General features: G+C 42.0%; 1 protein-coding gene across 6 annotated transcripts in view; it reads left to right on the forward strand.

Moving 5' to 3' along the window:
• The window catches only part of GOLGA4 (golgin A4), a 55,773-nt gene that overhangs the window by 12,166 nt on the left and 22,477 nt on the right, over positions 1-21,130 (forward strand). For 5 of the 6 annotated variants that reach the window (XM_077916479.1, XM_077916476.1, XM_077916477.1 and 2 more), the window contains 9 exons: positions 347-403; positions 4,293-4,391; positions 5,192-5,330; positions 6,814-7,001; positions 8,009-8,092; positions 9,942-10,089; positions 16,336-16,514; positions 17,931-18,062; positions 20,488-20,643. In XM_077916479.1, the coding sequence (XP_077772605.1) occupies positions 347-403; positions 4,293-4,391; positions 5,192-5,330; positions 6,814-7,001; positions 8,009-8,092; positions 9,942-10,089; positions 16,336-16,514; positions 17,931-18,062; positions 20,488-20,643 (1,182 nt within the window). The remainder of the gene's footprint in view (positions 1-346; positions 404-4,292; positions 4,392-5,191; positions 5,331-6,813; positions 7,002-8,008; positions 8,093-9,941; positions 10,090-16,335; positions 16,515-17,930; positions 18,063-20,487; positions 20,644-21,130) is intronic. The other variant, XM_077916481.1, reaches the window with a different exon arrangement.

Here is a 21,130-nt window from a genome sequence, read left to right on the forward strand (position 1 = left end):
AGTAATGTGCTTGTCTGTTTTAGGAACATTGTTAATAGGAACAATATTTTGCAAAGCTTGCAGTCTTCAGGAATTAAAGGAGATAGCACATAATTAAACTGGATCAAGGATTGCCAAGGAGGGAAATGTTGGAGGGATAAGGAAATTAATTCCTTAAGTTTAAGGAAGTACAAACTGCTTCGTGCTTAATTTACATCTAGACATTTCAGATTTGTATTTTAGGGGGAATGTAGCTCTTGAACTGGAGCTTGATTTGTAGTGGCAATGCAAAGCAGAAATTGTTACTCACGTGTAGCTTTTATGTATTCAATATTTCAAAAATCATCTTTCTTTCTTTGTTTTTAAGGGAATATTGAGCCAGAGTCAGGATAAAGCACTTCGCAGAATTGGTGAACTGCGGGAGGTAATACTTAATTCTAGTTGTGCATGTAATCTTACAACAAAAAATCTGAGAATTGAGTTTACATGATTAGCTACGTGACAGTAATAAAGCGCAGTAATAAAGAGTATTCCCGTAGTCAGCATAGGCCTTATGAAGATTTTACAAAAAGCAAATATCTTTTCTAATATCTTAGCAGTAATTCTCAGTGAATTGACACTTTCTGAAAAATTTCGCACACACAGTAGAATAATAATTGAGGCAATCAAAACAATAACTAATATTGGTATATTATAATAACTAATACATATACTTTGTAAAAGCAAATCAAATAAAATATTGATGATATTGGTGTAGAAAACATGGGTAAAATAGTGAAACCACAATGACGAGGCCATTCACTGAATAAGATCAACATACAAACAATCAATCTTTCATAAGGTAAATAATATGTAGATCTAAAATTATAACAGCGCAGGCCTGGCTTCAAATAAGCTTTTTTTTTTTTTTTTTTTTGGTGCAAATAATCTAGTTACTGTTTTCAAAGGTAGTATTGCAATATAAAAACTGTTTAGTGCTGGTCTATTTAAGGTCATATATACAATTGTTTAGCCAAGTCTAGTTGGAGTATTATGCATTGGGGGGGATTATAACATGATCTCCCAAATTAATTGCCAGGAGACAGAACTTATGGCCTTAAGGAAAGGGAACTTGAAATACGTTTTCCTTGTTACTTCAGATGTATTCCCTAGATTTTACGTCTTGCCATTTATGGGAGTTACAGTCCCACAACAACCGAAGGGCCATGGGTTAGCCACCCCTGCTTTGCAGTGTTATCTCCAGTGGTGTCGCTGATTTTGACAGTAAGTTTTCAGTCAGCAGAATGGGTAGGGAAGCAGTTTCCTAGAGGTGTACTAGAGAAGGGGCAAGAGCTGAAAAACTCTTCCTCCTCCTTTTTGTGGAAGACTTAGCGTCAGCTGAGATACAATCCTCAGACTCTACAAATACTGCAAAGCCAGAAATCTTTGAGTTGCTTGCCTACTTCTATTTATTTTTCTGTTATGTAACTTAAGTTGCCAATCTCTGTTCTACTGTACAAACATTTGTTTGCAGCTGCTTAATAAAGTTAAAGTGTTCTAGCACATCATTTTGTACACTAAAACCCACTAATTTATTGGGATGAACCACAGAGCCTAGGGCTTGCTGATCAGAAGGTTGGCGGTTCGAATCCCCGCGATCGGGTGAGCTTCCGTTGCTTGGTCCCTTTTCCTGCCAACCTAGCAGTTCGAAAGCACATCAAAGTGCAAGTAGATAAATAGGTACCGCTCCGGCGGGAAGGTAAACGGCGTTTCTGTGCGCTTCGCCAGAAGCGTCTTAGTCATGCTGGCCACATGAACCGGAAGCTGTATGCTGGCTCCCTCAGCCAATAAAGCGAGATGAGCGCTGCAACCCCAGCCTCGTCCGCGACTGGACCTAACGGTCAGGGGTCCCTTTACCTTTATTACTTGTGAGTGCTGCAGGATTTGCAGCATTACTTCTTGCAAATGCATGTAAATAAATCCACTTTCTATTGTGCTTTCTACCAACTGAAGAACCATTCCTTAAAGAATGATGTGTTCTGTTACTGCTTAATAAATGTGAAATAAAAGGGGTAATGTTAGCTTTGCTAATTCATATCCCAAAGTGTTTGCAAAATTGTTAGTATCACTTTCCATTATTAAAATTGATGAGTGTGTAATGGAGAATAGATACCTAAGATAGAGGATAAAGGTCCATGAACATTGGTTATTTGATTTTATCAGGTAACATTGCAATGAGAACATTTCTGTTTGTTTGAGAGAGCAAATGAACACTTACTCAAAACAGCAGGAGACTCTCTATTCCCTGAACACTTTGCTCTGTTCCAGTGAAGCTGCAGCATCATTTGACATAACTGTAATAAATGTAGATGTTTATAGTTCAGGATATTTAGAAATCAAAATAATGAGCAATGTGTTTAAAGTGGGACAGGGACATCAGTCACTACATAGAAAAGAATACCACAGCAGTTGTCAATATTCCTAGCTATTGGTTGACTTTAGGATATAATCTGAAGAACTAGTATGACACATTCTGCATGTAAACTGTCACCGTGATGTCACTGGGTTCCGCCTGGATATGTTCAACCAGGTTGCCATAGCATCAGTGAACTCCTAAGGTCATGAAGTGTGCACATGTTAACCAATCTGGTCTGGGGTAATTTTAGGTGGCTGATGTGTTTAGATCAACATTAAGACAAATGATTTTAGGAGATGACTTGGCAAATACAAGATGTCTTCAGATATTGCCAAAGCCTTACCTAATTCTGTTCAGCAATCCTTGTGGAAGCATGTATAGCTGTACTGTGCAGCAGTATTTATGCCTTTTAAACCTCCTTTTTGGATTACAAGAAATTGGCCCTCTTTTTTGCCATGTGGAGTGTTAATTCGGGTATGTGTATATTTTGCAAATAGTGACTTAATATTATAACATGGTTTTTAAGCATAGAATCCATAGCATTTCTTTCTATAAACACTCACATTTTATGAGCAAACAGCAAGAAACTAGACCTTCTAGCTATTCTGTTCATCACAGTTTCGGAATGCTGAAAAAGATTTCTCTACAGTCTTGTCAACTGGCCACAGAAAAAATTGGCCTAGCCATGTGTTGTTGTTAGGTTTTTTTTTAGCTCTTGTGCGTTTACCATCGGCTCGCTATGCAGGAATTAACAGGTGGCATGGGGCTGTTAAAAAGAGAGTTAAAAGGGTGCTTAATGTTGCTCTATGAACTTCATTAGGAATTAGTATGAGCCGCTTCGCATTTCTCCACTGTTTGAGTAGCAAAAATCTTAATAGCTGCTGCAGTCATGAATTTGTCACAAGAAAATCATTACCTATACACATTATCTAGGAGGGGATTGTAAACAGTGAAGTCAGAAGGAAATAAATGCAGAAATTTGCAGTGATAATTACAATTTGAACAGTGGTCATTCACGAAAAACAAAATGAAATGAAAACCAGTTGTTGATAGTAGAGTCATTCCGGCATTGGTTGTCAACTAATATCATCATTTCAATTTCTTACCAGACCTTCAACCATACTTGGGACTGAGTTGTTTAGGCCTTGAAACTCTAATGTGAACACCTTGAATTGGGCCTGGAAACAGGCAACCAGTGAAGCTGCTTTATATGAGTTCTAAATTGAACCTCAGCCAGTAATCTGGCTGTTGCATATTTTAGATCAGCTGAACTTTCCATGTCATCTTCAAGGGCAGCCCGAAGTAGAAGCAGTAATCCAGTCTTGAAGTTATCAGAGCATGGAGTATGTGGCAAGATCTCTGTCCAAAAGGAGACATAGCTGGCAAACTAGACATAGCTGGAAAAAGCACTTCTAGCTACTGATATCACCTGAACCTCCAATGGCAATGCTAGATCCAGGAATGCCCCAAGTTTTAGATCTAATTGTTCCAGGGGAGTGCAACCCTGTCCAGAAAAGGCAACCTCCTGGACTTGAGACCTTAGAACACATCAGACCTCTGTTTTTGCAGAATTCATTTTCAGTTCTTCAGCCAACATCCAGCCCATCACTGTCTCCAAGCACGGGTTTAGTACTTCACCTGCCGCTTCCTTGTAGAACATAGTAGAACAAACAGAGACTTGGGTGTTATCTGTGTATTGGTGACAATTCACTCCAAATCTGATTTCGACACATAGCAGTTGCATATAGTTATTGAATAGCATGGGGGACAAGATGGAGCCCTGTGGGACACTACAGGAAATCTCCCTGACTGAATGGTGTGCTTGACCACCCTTCTTACAATGTAGGGATAGCCCCCTGATTAGGCGGTTTTATTATTATCAATTAGAAATATTTGCAAAATGTATGTTCTATTTAAGGAACTCCAGATGGATCAACAGGCCAAAAAACATCTTCAGGAAGAGTTCGATGCATCTTTAGAAGAAAAGGATCAACTCATCAGTGTCCTGCAGACTCAGGTATCTATGTTTGATCAAGAGAGACATTTCCAAAGTACCTGGAAGAACAGTTAGTTGTCTTTTCTTACACACTGAGTGTACTAGCTTTGCCAAGAGATAGCATACTCTTTCATTCTGTCTAAATTATCTGTTTCATTCTTTCTAAGTCAGTTTCCCAATTGTTTTGTTGATGGGTTCAGGAGAGAGGAAAAATTGAGGATGGAGAAAACTTCTTCTTGGTCTGCATTTTGGACCAAAATTTACACTACCTGGACGAATGCATAGTTGGGAATGTAATTGTCCTTCAGATTTTAAACATATCAGAATCTTACTGTCATAAGCGTTGTGCAGATGTCATGGAGGGGATCTTGAGGAGGAATGGGAGGAGTTGGAGCTAGATGCCACTAGGAGAGTCCTAGCAGGATGGGAGAGATGAAATTCGGGACCCCAAGAAGTGCCCGAGCCAGGGGAAGGGGTGGAGAACTGGATCCAGGGGAGGGACCAAGCAGGGATGGAGTGTTCCTTCCCTGTGACATCACACCCTTAGTCAGATACCTCTTTAACCCAGTGCTACCTCCTGTCGCTCTCCTTAGAGTTGTTCCTCTGTGTCTCACCTGAGGGTCCCTCCCACCTGACCTTGTCTTCCTCTGCCTGCTTCTGTCTCACTCTCCAATATGCCTGCAATGGGCCAGCAGCTTTTCAGAAGTCTGACATTATGCTCTAGTTCACCTGTCAGCAGCCAAATAAACCTTTTTAATATAAATTAAGAAATGTCAGACAGTAGCTGAATAAACAATTATATTACTTTGTTGTTTTTGCAGGTATCATTACTGAAACAACGATTGCAAAATGGCCAAATAAGCATTGAGTTGCCTGATCCAAATGTTCAGACTCAAGCAGAAGTCCAGAGTCCAACAAAAGATTTAAACACAGAGAATGCTGTGCAAGCAGAGAGTCCTGGTAGGTTGGTGTAATGCGTATGGGTTGCTCGTGCGTAAACTGCCGCCTCTCCAGGCTAAATTGCCTTGTTAAACCTTTCTGACTGCACAGCCCTTCTCATCGTGGCTGCCTCAGTCGCTAGCAGAATCCGTCAGTGGGCGTTTCTTAAACCTCTTCCAACATAAAAGTTGTTTGACGCCCAGTCTCCTCCTCCTCTCACTGCGTGGGAGTCTTCTGCGCAGGGAGGGCGTGGGTAGCGGAGGACCTGTGCTCTCTCCGCTGATGTCCAGTGAAGAGTCCTGGAGCCCTCTCGCCGATTCCCCCATCTGCCCCCCTTTATCCCTGGTGTTGCGCTGATTTGCTTCCCCCTCTCCTGAGCTGCCTCTCCCCCTGCTGGGCCCTTCGCCAGCATCATCTGGGAGCCTTCCCTTCGCCTCTCGCTCCGATGTCAGTTCCCTGACAGTTGGTGTAATAGAAAAAGAGTGTAAATATCTTGAAAATAAGATACTAACAATCTTGTGCTTTCATCTCATCAAGTTCTATTGAATATGCTTCCTAATACAGATTTCCAGTTCTGCATTTTAGATTGTTGATAAAATATTGATGTTAAGATCTCTTATTGAACATGCAGGGGATTTTAAGTACTTCCAGATGATGTTACTATGAGAGCACTACAGTAGTATTCTTCATTTATTTAGTTCACATTGGCCAGTATCCAGTGCCCTTGTTCCATTAGAATTTATGCTTGTACAAGAGAAATTCCTTTTCCTCCTGCATGCACCCCTTTCTCTCTGGGAGGATAGGCAAGATGTTGCCAAGGTAAGATGTGCTTATCAGAGCTCTGCAAATTCCCTTTCAGTTACATGACAGGGGTTTGCTTTGCTGGCTTCTCCCCCCCCCCCCAACTTTGTTCTTTTTAAAATTTCTCCTATCGAAGGCAAGGTTGTTTTATGTATTCCGGCAACCCCAAATCTGCTCCAGAGGGCAGGAAGAACCTTCAGACAAGATTTAGGGAAAATATGGGCGAAGGAGAGTGGGGAGTTCTGTTGTGGAAGCGGAAATTATTGCAGTAATGGAACCAATGACTTAGTGCTATTATGGATATAAACTTTACTTAAAAAAGGTAAAGGTACCCCTGCCCGTACGGGCCAGTCGTGACTGACTCTAGGGTTGTGCGCTCATCTCACTTAAGAGGCCGGGAGCCGGCGCCGTCCAAAGACACTTCCGGGTCACGTGGCCAGCGTGACGAAGCTGCACTGGTGAGCCAGCACCAGCGCAGCACACGGAAACGCCGTTTACCTTCCCGCTATAAAGCGGTACCTATTTATCTACTTGCACTTAGGGGTGCTTTCGAACTGCTAGGTGGGCAGGAGCTGGGACCGAACGACAGGAGCTCACCCCGCCACGGGGATTACTTACCTCACACCTTTCTTCAGTCATGGTATTCAAGCATTTTTTGTCCAGGCAATTATATTGCCCAAACATAATTTTCTGTTTGATGTAGGTGGTGATGGGGATTCTGCTAAAACACTAGAAGCTCTTACTCAGCGAGTGAAACGTCAAGAGAACTTGCTCCATCGATGTAAAGAAACAATCCGCTCATATAAAGAGCGCTCGGTACAGCTAACCAATGAAAAAGAGGCACTTCAGGAACAACTGGATGAGAGACTTCAGGAACTAGAGAAAATAAAGGTACTGAAAAATGACTTTGTGTATCAATTCACACAAGGTCAAAAAATTATTTGCTTAACTGATAAAGCAAACAATGCCAGATGTCACATCCTGAAACATGTTGTAAAATTCCTGAATGCCCAAGGTAAGGGCAAGACATGGTTTTGATTCTATTAAATGGAATAATAATAATAAAAGATGTAGACTATATGTCAGAACCTTCCAGAACGGCGTATCTTAAATTGCACATTTCTAATTGTGTGTGTTTATTAACCTAACTTAATTAGACTTCAAAGTAGGTTTGTTGGGTTTTTTATTTTCGTTTAAGCATGCAGTGATGTTTTTATTCCAGAAGGAGAAACATGGTCCTTTAAATTTTCAGCAGAGTGAGAAATTTCATCCACAATTGGGAGCAAGGCTGCAGTCCTTGTTACAATAGGAGGAACTGGACATATTTTACTCGATTGTATTTTATTTTTAATCTAGTGTATGCTTAAAATTAAAATTTTAAGTGAGTTTTATACTAGCCTCCACATTATTCCTTAAGAAACTCTAGGAGCCTTTTTGGGCAAAGAGAATGGTATAAATGTTTTAAGTAAAGCTTATACCCTCAAAGTCTGTAATGTCTGCTATCAGTATAACTTCAACAAGGAAACAAGTATTTTCAGCCTCCTCCCTATATAACCAGCATTTATAAGGAGCAAAAAGGTATCTGAATGCAGAGGATTCCCAGAGTTGTGTGTGTTGATGTTCTCCAGTGGGGAGCTGAATAATAGTATATATTCAAGTAAGAAATACAGGCTACTCCTTGTTTCCATGGGGGTTGCTTTCCAGGTCATTGCGTGTGTTGGCAGGGTACGTGTAAGCCTGCGCCGTTTCATCCCCTTCACAGGCTGAAAGTGGTGTGTGCATCAGCAGTCACATGCAAAATGGTCATTCCCTGTACTCAAATGTGAAGCTTTGGTGGGTGAGGGGAAGAGAGTTCTTGCAAGATAGATAGACTGCTTATATTTTAACCTGTCTCCTAGGATCTTCATATGGCTGAGAAGACCAAGCTGATCACTCAGTTACGTGACGCCAAGAACTTGATAGAACAGCTAGAGCAAGATAAAGTAAGCAGTATAGATTATTTTAAAATTCCTAAAGTATTGTACGAATAGTGCTAACTCAGGCATAAAAATTGCATGTACAGTGGTACCTCGGGTTAAGTACTTAATTCGTTCCGGAGGTCCGTTCTTAACCTGAAACTGTTCTTAACCCGAAGCACCACTTTAGCTAATGGGGCCTCCTGCTGCCGCTGCGCCGCTGGAGCACAATTTCTGTTCTCATCCTGAAGCAAAGTTCTTAACCCAAGGTACTATTTCTGGGTTAGTGGAGTCTGTAACCTGAAGCGTATGTAACCTGAAGCATATGTAACCCGAGGTACCACTGTAATTTATTTTGTCAACTGTCTTGAAAATAATTGCTAAAATGAGGATATATGAGGGAGTGAAAGAGAGAGAGAGAACTGGATCCAGACTTTTTCTTCTGTGACCAGAGCAACTCCTTCCATGTAGGGATATCGCGGAGTGGGGAGTGGGGTCCGGAGGGAGCACACTTCCCCACCAGCAGGCAGTCACGGTCGGCCTGCACGCGTGACCTTGGGGTGCAGGGGCAACCCCCCCCCAGACAAGCCACTGTACATCGTTCCACCTCTGCCTGACCTTTCGCAATCTCAGCAGTTTGCGGTGTCCTGTCTGTAACCCTTTTCCATGAGACGTTTGTCTCCATTCGTCATACATTGAGCAAGGGGAAAATGACGCTGTAGAACAGGTGCCAAAATAACTTTGTACCACCCCACGATTTTGGGACGGAAGATGTGTAAGGCCCAAAAATGTATTTGCCTAGCTTGCATGTTTGTCTCAATAAAAGAGGCTCCACAGGAATGGTGGTAGCTTGCTCGTTTCAGACCACCTGTGTGCAGCTCACATGATGATAAACACCTGTCTTGGGCCTTCACTTCACTTCCATCCACAGAAGGCTTTAGATCCAGGGCCAGAATCCTTTTCTTGGAAGGAAGGGGAGGTAACTTTTGCTGGTCCCCTTCTCCCCCTGCAGCTGTCACCTCCAGCACTGGTCTAGAGACTGTTCCAACAGGAAACCTCCAGAACAGATTGCATCTCTTCTCTTCTGCTGGGAGGAGCAAAGTCCATATCTAAGCCTGCTGTTGCTCTTCTTCATGGTCTTTGACTTGTCATAGATGTGGGGCTGTGCATGCACATAATCAGAGTCTGAGGGTTGTTGTTTTTTAAGTTCCACCAGTAATCTCCAGATCCTCTTTCCCTCCTCTTGGTTATAGTCGCTATGTATTTGTCCAGTACTCGGTAGTGTTTTCTTCCTCACAATGTGTAGTGGATCTAGGGGTTGCTCGTGCGTAAGCCGGTGCAAACACCTGGCTGGGTTGCCTGAGTGAACCTTTTCTGTCCGGACAGCCACTCTCTCGTGGCTGTCTCAATTGCTGGCAGAATCTGTCAGTGGGCGTTTCTTAAACTTCTTCCAGCAAAGAAGTTCTTTGACGCCTAGTCTCCTCCTACTCTCTCTGCGCGAAAGCCTTCTGCGCAAGGAGGGCGTAGGCAGCGGAGGACCTCTACTCTCCCCGCTAGTCCCCGGCAAGGAGTCCTGGGACCGCCTCGCCGCTTCCCCCGTCTGCCCCCCTTCTCCACTGGTGCTACGCTGATTCTCTTCCTCAGAAGATGGGCTGCCTCTCCCAATCCCGGGACGCTCTCTGGAATCCCTCTGGAGCTTGCTCTCTCCCTCCTGCACTGATGGCAGTTCCCTGACACAATGCTTCTGCACTTTCTTCTAATGCAACAAAGAGGTGGGGGAAGTTGCATAACAATAACTATGTCTTGTTTCTGAGTGTGTGTGTGTATGTATGTATCCACACAGCACCCTCCTTACCTGTAATTACCCATTTTATAGGGCATGGTAATAGCAGAAACCAAACGGCAAATGCATGAAACATTGGAAATGAAGGAGGAAGAAATTGCCCAGTTGCGTACTCGCGTCAAGCAGGTGGTTAAGCAAGGTGAAGAGTTAAAAGAACAGAAGGAAAAGTCTGAAAAAGCTGGTAAGAAGTTGTGGTGATTGTTCCTTATCCAAGCAGGAAACATTTCTTTGGCATCATTTGTTTGCACTTTGTCACTAACTGTCGCAACACTAACACTTTCCCATTTCCCTGACCCATCAAAATTAACAACACTGTTTGACTAATGGTAGTGATGGTGCCTTGTGGAACTTGGTGGAAACCTGCAGCCATCCTTGCTCTACTCCTTCCTTAATTGCTTGTACGGAAATGAAAGAGGCAATAAGTTGGCAGACAAAACAGTTCCATCATTCCTCATTTATAACATAAACATGTTAGGGGGGAAATGCTCAACCCTATCATGGAATCAAAGCTGGCTAGGATGCTCCACATAGATTTAAGCCACTTCATTTTGAATAATGTGCTTCTGCAGTGCCTTACAAGTTGAAGGAGTTAGATCAGTAAGTTTGACAGCAAGTCCTGTGATGAGGAGCCATCTTACTTCTAAGTTCCACGCAGCAGCTACAACTCTTGGCATTCAGTAGTAGTCATACCAATAGCTTAAGCATGAAGTCACATGCTATGAAAAAGAGACACTCCATTCCTGTTAGTTAGTCTGGCCTAAATGAAGAATTTCTTCCCGGTATTAAGCATGATGTAGACACTGAATGTGGGGACAACGGGAGGATCTGTCTTTTGAGACCTGGTGCAGACTATCTACAAGCCATGTTTTTCATATTTGGAAGCAGCCTTATGAATGCACTTTCTTGCAATCTCCATCCAGAGCACTTTACCTCTTCCCTTCTCTTCCCAGTGTTAACCATGGTTATGCATTATATGTGCACTAAAGCTATAGGTAACCAGGGGTGGCCAACTCCCAAGAGGCTGAGATCTACTTTCTGAATTAAAATCTGGTAGTGCTCTACCCCCATTTTTTGGGGGGTTCAGCTCAAAGTTGTTGAGTTTCTGTGGGAGGGAGCCAGTGATCAACCACAGATGTCCAGTGATCTACCTGTTGGCCACCCCGGGTAATGCCAGATCATATTTCTATAACTATGGATTGCAACCACTTCAAGCCATGATTTTCGACTCAGGTTTACAAAGTAATTATGGTTTGTTAACCAGTGTTGACAGTGCAGTAGAAATTGCTCATGGGAAGAGATAATGTGCAGCCATGAGGATGACTCAAATTTGCAGCCGTACAGTTTTATGCCTGTATTTTCTATGTTCTTAGTCACTCCACACATCCAACATCCTACCTCCAGACTTAGCATTTCTCTTCTCCTTTGTTAAACAGAAATAGTTAATTGTGGGGGAAATGGCAGATAAACAGAAAGGAATGCAAAATGTTATCGTTTACAATTTTTTTGTTTTGATATAAAATGTTAGATAATACTTTACAGAGTTATTGCATCTATTTAATATTAAGGATAGGTAACATTTGATATGCTTGTGTTTCTAAGTTGTTGAGAGACACAACACATACCTACTTGTTTTGATTTTTGTGAGTCAGTAGGTAGGATTGCATTACCAGTGTGCAAATGTGATGGACAAGTCATTGCAACAAGTCTTGTAATAAATATATATAATAAAACATGCTTGGAATGCTAAACTTTGAAACTAAATGAAATAAAACCATAACAGTTCAGTTCATATGTCAGATTATTATTGCAGCTTTTCATTCTGTAATAATGAAAGTATTGTGTTAAAATCTCACTAAGCATCTTATTTTTGTGCATCCACACATGCCAATAAGTGAATCATGGTGCCTTTCCCAAGCCTTGTATGAACAGGATTGGGGTAAGGGATCTCTTACTTTTATCACTCAACTGCTGCTTGCAGAGGGCTTTAGAAAGTAAATTCTGTGCTTCTCAGGCAATACCTAAAGTGAGTGCCTTCAGTTCAATGCCTTTAAATCTCTTAATGCCTAGAATATTTGGCCTTGTTTTACAGCTCTTGGAAATCGGTTATGTTATAATAACTTGAATATTAATTTCTCATAATTCAAACTTTAGCATTATACCAGTATTAAATATTCTGCACAAAACATTGTGAGGGTTCGCCAGTGTTTGGCCATGTAAAACAACCATTTCAAATAAATCCTTGTAATTGTTTTCCTTCTTTGCATAAAAGCCATTTCATTCATAGACAAGAAACTCTTTTATATATTCAGGTGCTTATTCAAAATCATTATTGGTGCAGGTTGCCTAAATGTAAGAGAATGTTGTTTTGACTAGATGATTTTTTTTGTTACAGTTCTGCACTTCCATTTCTTGCATACTTGTTGAAACAGACTAAATGAGTATTTCTTAGTCTGCATAATTTGGTTCCATGCTGCTTTCTCCTGCTTTCACCACTAGATAGTGCCATAAGTTGAAGACATCAGTTAATATGGCATGAAAGACTTAAAAGAAAGAGGTAAAGATAGCTTTTATTGCACCAACTCTAGTTGTTTATGAAAATTTGTTGCAAGCTTTTGAACCACACCTAGGTATTTCATCAGAGCAAAAGCAAGGAGTTGGCTTATGGCTGGCACTTCACTTTTTTAAAAAAAATGAAGAGTGTTTTAAAAATAATTGCAAATTGTGCTCATCATTTTCCTTCACCTGTTCCAGTAGAGAAAAATGATATGCTGTTGATCTCACAGAATACCACTCTGTGGCTCATAATGATGCAACACACTCTTGTATATGGCTGCCTTCATCTTTTTTGGCGCAACATCAATTGCCAATATTTTGCAGCCTAGTAGTGTTTCTTTTATCCCTTGGAATCCCACAAAGCGTAGTCAAATGTGATATTTTTCACTGAAACACTCTGAGCCATGAGCTATCTCTTTGTCCGGCAAAAGTCAATTGAACCTTTTCTGAATCTTTATTTGTTAGTGCAAGGTGAGAAGCTAGGCTTTCATGTATAAAAACAGATCATTTATACTTTATCTTAAATCCCCTATAACTGATGGAGAACCTGTGTGCTCAACTTGCGTTCAACAGCTTGATAACTTGCTTTAAAACAGAGTTGGACCAGTAAAAGATACCATTCTTCTATAGCTGATTATTTCATAGATAGACCATTTTGTGGAAACCCACAAAATGCATTTTTGAGAATGTGAATGTAAGCTTGCTAGCTCAGGTGAAGCTCAACCCTTCCTTTCGCTCCTCTTCCTTATCACAAACTGCTTTTAAAAAGTGATGACAGTTGTCACAAACAGCAGATTAGTTGATAAGCATGGCTTTCCACTGCACAGCTTTCTTTTGTGGAGAGAGGGGCAGTGAGGTTTTTCCCCTACAGAAGTCAGTGGGTTGGATCTAGTCTGAAAGTTAGTTGTACTTAACTTTTTGTAGCAATTTCAATAAGGACTATTTCCTGTTGAACGATTGGGACTTGGGTTGTGATGAACCCTTTTCATTGATTGCAATAAGGACCAAGTGCAGTTAAATTAAAATTACATCTTTTAATTTCTGCTGTCCTCACCTGCAGTCTGAAGGAGCACAGTCAAGAACTCTGGCTTACCATCTCATCTATTGTTTGTGGCTCGTAGCTTCAATTGAATTGGTGGCATTGCTTAGGAATGCCTTCAGCATTTGCCTTGAAAACCATTCATGTTTGCCCCAGAAAGCTACAATGTGATCAGTTCAGTGGAAGTGATTTATCATTGTGTACTTAGATTCATAGAAACACAGAATTGTAGAGTTGGATGGGAACCAAAGCGTCATCTTGTCCAACCTTGTGCAGTGCAGGAATCACAGCTAAATAATCACTGACAAATTGCCATCCAACCTTTGTTTAAAAACCTCCAACGAAGGGGGAGCCCATCAACTTGGGAAGTACCCGATTCCACTGTCAGCTCCTGCTTAGATTTCCTGTCAAGTGCAAATTGCAGAATATTCTTACACATTGGTTACTTTGAAACAGCTATGCTAGTATAATGGGGGCGAAAAGCCACCTCTGTTTTACGATTTGGTTTTATAGCTTTGGTTTAACCAGACTCACTGAGTGAGTAAAAGGTGAACATGGACTACCTGTTGTGTAACTTCATGAGTATACACAATCATTTGCAACTGGCACCTGCCCCTTGTATTAGAATTAGCTACCTCAAATTGTAACGTTGTGTTTCTGCTTATGTGTTAGGATGCCTGAGATGCATAAAATTTTACTTTTAGAGAACAGATTGTGTTTCTGTGAAGTGCTGCTTCTTTGTGTTTTCATGCTTGCCTAGCTTTCTTCCTGGTGTCACGTGTTTGTATTTATGGTAATACACCTGCATGTTGCTGGGTTTCTGCATTTGAGTAGTCATTCCTAGTCTTTACTGGAAAGTTTCTGTTCTTCCTGCCTGTGGGCCTGAATATGTGCTTCTTTTTCACCCACTTTACATTTCAAAAAGCTCAAAATAAATAAATAAAGTGGCCTCTGCATTTCTGAACTCTGCCTTTTAGAAGGTGGCCCTTTGACTCCTGAAATTCTGATTTATTGCACCATGAGGTTTCATTGCTCATCCTCCATCAGGGCTTAAGGGGAAAAGAGTGGCGTTGCAGTTGACACGCTGCTGCCACCCAAAATAGCATTCTCATGTTGAATCATTCCCTTTCCCCCTTATAAAATTTAGCACAATTCTATGAGTGTCTACTCAGTAGTAACACCCATTGAATTCAGTGGAGCTTACACCCAAGTATAGGATTGCACCCTTGACAGTGCTGTGACACTGCGCTAGACATTTGCAACCATAGCCCAGTAACAGCCAATGCTACTGCATATAGATAATTCATTAAAAGACAGAGAAGATGGGCAGTGCCATATTTTTAAATGTGGTAGTGTTAATGTTTGGATTATATGGCAGTTCCTTAATTTGTCTGTTACTAGTATATGCTTATTTATGTTAGTACTTTGTGTTGAACATATGAAATGCACCTACATTTCAGTACAATGGGATTGATAAATATGTTCTGAACTGTGCTGGAAGACACACGGAGCCAAATCTCATGCTAATGTGGTTGAGCCTTCACAAAGGGAGTTAACGGCATCATTTTTCTATTGCAAAGTATCTTTATGGAAGAGGCCCCCCCATGTAGAAGAATGCAAAGAGCTTTTTTAACAATTTAACTAATGTGGCAACTTGATTCCCCCCCCCCCCCACTACTTGAGGATTTTGCTATGCCTAAACAACAACATTGATAAAAATTCTTCAGTCATAACATTCAGTCATAACATTTTTTTAGATTATAAAATTATTTTTCATGTATTTAAAACAATCATCATTCCACTTTTCTCTCTTAAAAAGGGACAATCAAGGCAGCTAAAACACCAACTAAATTTACATAAATTGAAGACTAAGACAATACCAGCATATAGTCATATGCATAGTAAATAATCAGCAAGTTGCAATATTAATTATGCACTGCCCAGACTTGGTTCACATATAACACTATGCCAAACTGTGGCTTAGGTGGACATGAGCAAACTTGCTGATGCACAGAGCAAAAACATCAGCTGTTTTGCTTCCCTCCTGTTGCTGCGGTAATACTGAGAGCTAAATCACCATTTGGTTTAGCATTATGTGTGAATCCAGGCTTATGGTTTGTCTCATTCCAAATAAACTATGAGTTGTAACCAGCTGTTATTTGCTTATCACTCATTGTTTCTTTGGAGACAACAACCTGTGGCTCAGATTTGCATGTAATGCCAAAGCAAACCATGACTTAGATTCTGGTAGTGCAACAGGCTCACAGGAGGAACGAAGTGGCTGTGATTTTTGCTTGTTCACACTTAGCCGTAGTTAGATTTAATGTTATGTGCAGATGAAAGTAGTGTTCTGACCTGTCTTCTAGAGAGCTAGAACAAGGACACCAATTGAGCTGTAATGAAGTTTAAAGAAACTGTATTAAAGTTAAATGGCAGTATAGTTATTCACGGTTCTAATGCAAAGAAGCTGCTCTTAGGATTACATGAGTGCAGGCATTCCAGACATTCTTATAGACTCCTGAGAATTGCTATGCAGTCATGAGTGAAAAGGGAATTTCTGTTGAATTACCTCTTCTATACAATATTCTTGTTCAATTTATTTTAAGGGTTGAGAGGTTTGACACTAAGCAGGAAGCAGAGCCTAGTCCCTTGATTTCTGCGTTTTATTTTGTTGACATGATAGTAAACATTTGCCTTTCCAGGCTGACTTCATGATTTCTCTTTAGCTAGGTTATTCAGTGAGAATATGGCCTACATATGGTAATTTTACTTTGTCTAGAGTTTCTGCCATGTTAAACCATACATATAACCTCTTCTTTTTCTTGTTTTCTGCAGCATTTGAAGAGCTTGAGAAGGCTCTCAGTGCAGCCCAAAGGACTGAAGAAGCACGCAAGAAACTGCAAGCAGAAATGGATGAAAGGATCAAGGCAGTAGAAAGGGCAAGCGAGGAAGAGCGTGTGAGCCTTCAACAGGAATTAACAAGGGTGAAGCAGGAGGTGGTTAATATTATGAAGGTAAATGCTTTATCTTCTGTAAGGTAAACTGCAGAGATAAGGTAACAATTCACATTGAAATCAGAATATATCATGTTAATACTGGCAGAGTTCAATCTTCCCTTGTTGGGGGGGGGTGTATGGGTGAATAAAAGTGCAGTATACAGTGGAACGGGATGCGGGTGGCGCTGTGGGTTAAACCACAGAGCCTAGGACTTGCTGATCAGAAGGTCGGCGGTTCAAATCCCCGTGACGGGGTGAGCTCCCGTTGCTCGGTCCCTGCTCCTGCCAACCTAGCAGTTCGAAAGCACGTCAAAGTGCAAGTAGATAAATAGGTACCGCTCCAGCGGGAAGGTAAACGGCGTTTCTGTGCACTGCTCTGGTTCGCCAGAAGCGGCTTAGTCATGCTGGCCACATGATCTGGAAGCTGTACGCCGGCTCCCTCGGCCAATAAAGTGAGATGAGCGCCGCAACCCCAGAGTCGGCCACGACTGGACCTAATGATCAGGGGTCCCTTTACCTTTACCTTTATACAGTGGAACCTCGGGTTGCAAACATGATCTGTGCAGGAGGCACGTTCACAACCCGCAGTGCCGCGCCTGCGCATGCACGGTACGCAATTCGGCACTTCTGTGCATGAACAAGCGCCAAAACCCGGAAGTAATCCATTCCGGTACTTCTAGGTTCAGTGAGGTGCGCAACCTGGAAACGCGTAACCTGAAGTGTCTGTAACCCGAGGTACCACTGTACTAGGAATCTGATAATAAATCTTGCAGCTTTACATTATTCCATTAAAACCTTGTTTAACACACAAAAGAATTTGTGTGTTTAATCATTCTTTCTCTGCTGCAAAACCAAAATATGGATAGGAATTGTTTGAATCTCTGTAAGGAAGAAAAGGTATATGGATTCTGTAGTATTGTGTTGAACCCGGCTGCTAGGCAACACCCAGAAATATATGACTAAGGTTGTAATGCTATACATACTTATCTGGGAGTTAACTCCATTGTATTCAGCTATTACTAATGAGTAAATATTACTAGGATTGCACTGTTTGGCTGTAGTTCTATGCATGCATACTTTGAAGTAAGGCACATTGGATTCAGTGGGACTTCTGAGTAAGCATAATTAGAATTGTACTCTTGAAGGCCTATTAAAAACTGAATGGGAAGATGCGAGTCATTCATAGTGCAGTTCTCTGCATCTCTGCCTCTTTGAGGTGAATGGGACTTATTCCTTAGTAAATGTATATAGAATCACAGATGTGAACTGGAACTCTTTTGGATTTTTTTTTTTAAAGCACCAAATAGCATTTCTTGCAAGAAAGCAATCTGTTTAGTCACATTTTTGTTCTTTATTTCATTTCTCTTTGATCAATAATATAGAAGCACCTTTGTTTCTTGGGTAACATCAGACGTGTGCCTTTCAAATTTGCAGAAATCTTCAGAAGAACGAATTACCGAACTAGAAAAGTTGCATAAAAGGGAATTGGCTAGCAAAGAACAGATATTAAATGATAGATTACGGGCTCAAGACCAGGCGTTTCAGGAACAAATGAAAACAGCTCTTGTAAGTGTCTCTTAAGAGCCAGATGGGTCTGGTGTGTGTATACCTGTGTTTGTGATGATGAATAAAACTTAAGTATAAATAGGAGAACTTGGTGCATAAAGATGCATTTGGATGTATATCTGGGAATCTACAGACCAAGTGAATAATAACACCTATTTATTTAAAATATATACATATATGCACACCACCCTTCAGCAATTTCTAAAATGCAATAAGTAAGTTCATGAAGAAGAAGAGAAGGGTTTGGATTTGATATCCCGCTTTATCACTACCCGAAGGAGTCTCAAAGCGGCTAACATTCTCCTTTCCCTTCCTCCCCCACAACAAACACTCTGTGAGGTGAGTGGGGCTGAGAGACTTCAAAGAATTGTGACTAGTCCAAGGTCACCCAGCAGCTGCATGTGGAGAAGCGGAGACACGAACCCGGTTCCCCAGATTACGAATCTACCGCTCTTAACCACTATCAAGAACACAAAAATGCATTAAAAAGTTTGGGAGAATAGAATGTTGGTGCCTGGTGTCAAAAGGAGAACAATGGAAGTAAATGGTAGGCCTCCCTGGGAGAGGAATTCTACAAATGGGATCCCACCATTTCTTACCTCCAGAAATTTGGGGCACCTGGAGGAGGGCCTCCGAAAATGACCTCAGTATACTGGCAGATTGGTATGGGACCAGTGTCCTAAACTCTAGAAGGCTTTAAAGATGAGCACCAGGATTTTCAGTTGTGCTTGGAAACTAGCAAGAAGCTAGTGCTTTCAATATTGGTGGGATACCTTCCTGCTGACTTGTCCCAGTCAACAGTCAGGACACTGTACTTTGAACAAACTCGGTAGTTTTTTAAGTAGTTTTCAAGGGTAACTGCACATGCAGTACATTACAGTAACCAATCCTAGATGTTCTAGACCAGGGGTCGGCAACCCGCAGCTCCGGAGCCGCATGTGGCTCTTTTACACCTTTGCCGCGGCTCCGGAGATCCTCGGGGACCCTGAGCAGAAAAGCAGAAGCGCCAGAAAGAGGAGGGGGAGGGAGCTGGGCAGCTGAGCCGGGCAAAGCTGGGATGGAGGAGGAGGCAGCGGCGGCTGCTGCTGCCTCCGGAGGGAAGTTCTGCCAGGCAGCTTCATGGCTCATAGCTTCCCCCAGGGTAGGATGGGCGGCGGTGGCGGCGAGGGGGATGCCTCGTCTGGAGGACAGTGAGGAAGCGGCCGAGCAGCTCACGGCGGCGCCTCTTCCCTCATGGTGCAGGGAGCGAGGAAGAAGAGGAGGAGGGCGGTGGCAGGAAGGTGCGCTAGGGCGCAGCGACGGTTCTCCCCTCAGGTGGACGCGGCTGCCACTCCCACCGCTGGCACCTGCCACACACAGGCGCGTCCACACGCAGGCGCGCTCCCTCTTGCCGTCGTGGCAGCCCGCCCGCCCTCAGGCCCCGCGCACCGCGCGACTTCGAGAGCCGCCCACCCAGGCCACGCTCTCCTCAGCCCCGCGCGCGAGGCACCTGAGGCGAGGGAGAGAGAGCGCGTGCGCTCGAGGGAAATGGCAGGGCGGGGTTTTTGTGTGTGTTTGTGTGTGGGGGGGTGGTGCTTCGGGATCCTTTATGGGGGAAGGGGAAGAATGTGTGGTTATTTACATTTGGCTTGTTTTGCGGCTCCCAGTTATTTGTTTTTTTCCGGAAACGGGTCCAAGTGGCTCTTTTTGTCTTAAAGGTTGCCGACCCCTGTTCTAGACATGCCTGTTACATAAAGAGGAACTTCTGAACTTTTGACACGTTTTGGAGAGTTTGCCTATCTGTTCTAAATGCTTCCTTTTTCTTTCTCCCGCTCCCCTTTTTAAGTATTTTTCTTGGTTTAAACATATACCGGAAACATAATGTATGGAAATGGGTTTCTGTATAAGAGTTTCCAGACAGAACTTGTCCATATTTCATTGTGTTGTGTAACTGAAAAGGCAGTCTTTTTTATTCAGTCACCTTTACTCAAGTGTTTGCAAATGCACATATTATTAGTAAGCTGTGTTTGGTTGAAGGCTCCCTGTATACCATGGAGCAAATGTGCTTGCATCCCTATGGATGGATATGTAGAGTCAGGGAAAGGTTACAGAGTTTTGACATGGGAGCTTTTCCCTTAGACCCTGTTACTGTTGGCCATGCACGTATGTAAGGTTAGATAAGACTAGTAGAGTAATTCTAAATCTAGATTATTGCTTCTATTTCTTCATTTTCTGCACACAGAAACTTCTCTTTCAGATTCTTTACAGTTACATGAAAAATATAAAATTATAAGGTTCTTTGTGGATTTTTAATCTGTTTGTGTGATATCCACTTTTTTAAAAAAAGTATGAGCAAGAATTAAAATAGATAATACTCCTAGTGCTGCTGACAGATCAGTGACTTTATGGTACTTTCTTTTTTAAAAAGTCATAATTCTTGACACAGGAAAAGTGCCAGAGTGAACATCTACAGACTACACAAGAAACAGAACAACAGGAATCGTTAGCCCTGGAAGAACTGGAACTGCAGAAAAAAGCAATTCAGTTGGAATGTGACAAAAAACTAGAGGACATGCAGCAAGAAATAGAAACCTACAAAACTGTGAGTAAAAGATTTGAAACATTGGACTGCTTTTTTAATATTGCACAAACTAAAATGTAAATGCATATGAGGGGTATGCATACCTATAATTGCGTCTAATGGGGGAAATATGGGGAGGGTGCTTGGCCCCAAAGGGCATGGCTGTTTGTTTATTATTATTATTATTATTATTTATTACATTTTATTATTTACATGCCACCCATCTGATTGGGTTGCCCCAGCCATTCTGGGCGACTCCCAACAAAATATTAAAAACACAATGCGATTCATGAGAAAGATGGTGAAATCAGTTGAGGCAGACAACAAAGGGGGCAGAAACTGTGATTTGAGCCAAGCATAGTGTCTCTAAATACCGTATTTTTCGCCCTATAGGACGCACTTTTCCCCCTCCAAAAATGAAGGGGAAATCTGGGTGCGTCCTATGGGGCGAATACAGGCTTTCACTGAAGCTTGGAGAGCGAGAGGGGTCGGTGCGCACCGACCCCTC

The sequence above is a fragment of the Podarcis muralis genome, chromosome 12, assembly GCF_964188315.1.
Source record: "Podarcis muralis chromosome 12, rPodMur119.hap1.1, whole genome shotgun sequence".
NCBI classification, from domain to species: domain Eukaryota; kingdom Metazoa; phylum Chordata; class Lepidosauria; order Squamata; family Lacertidae; genus Podarcis; species Podarcis muralis.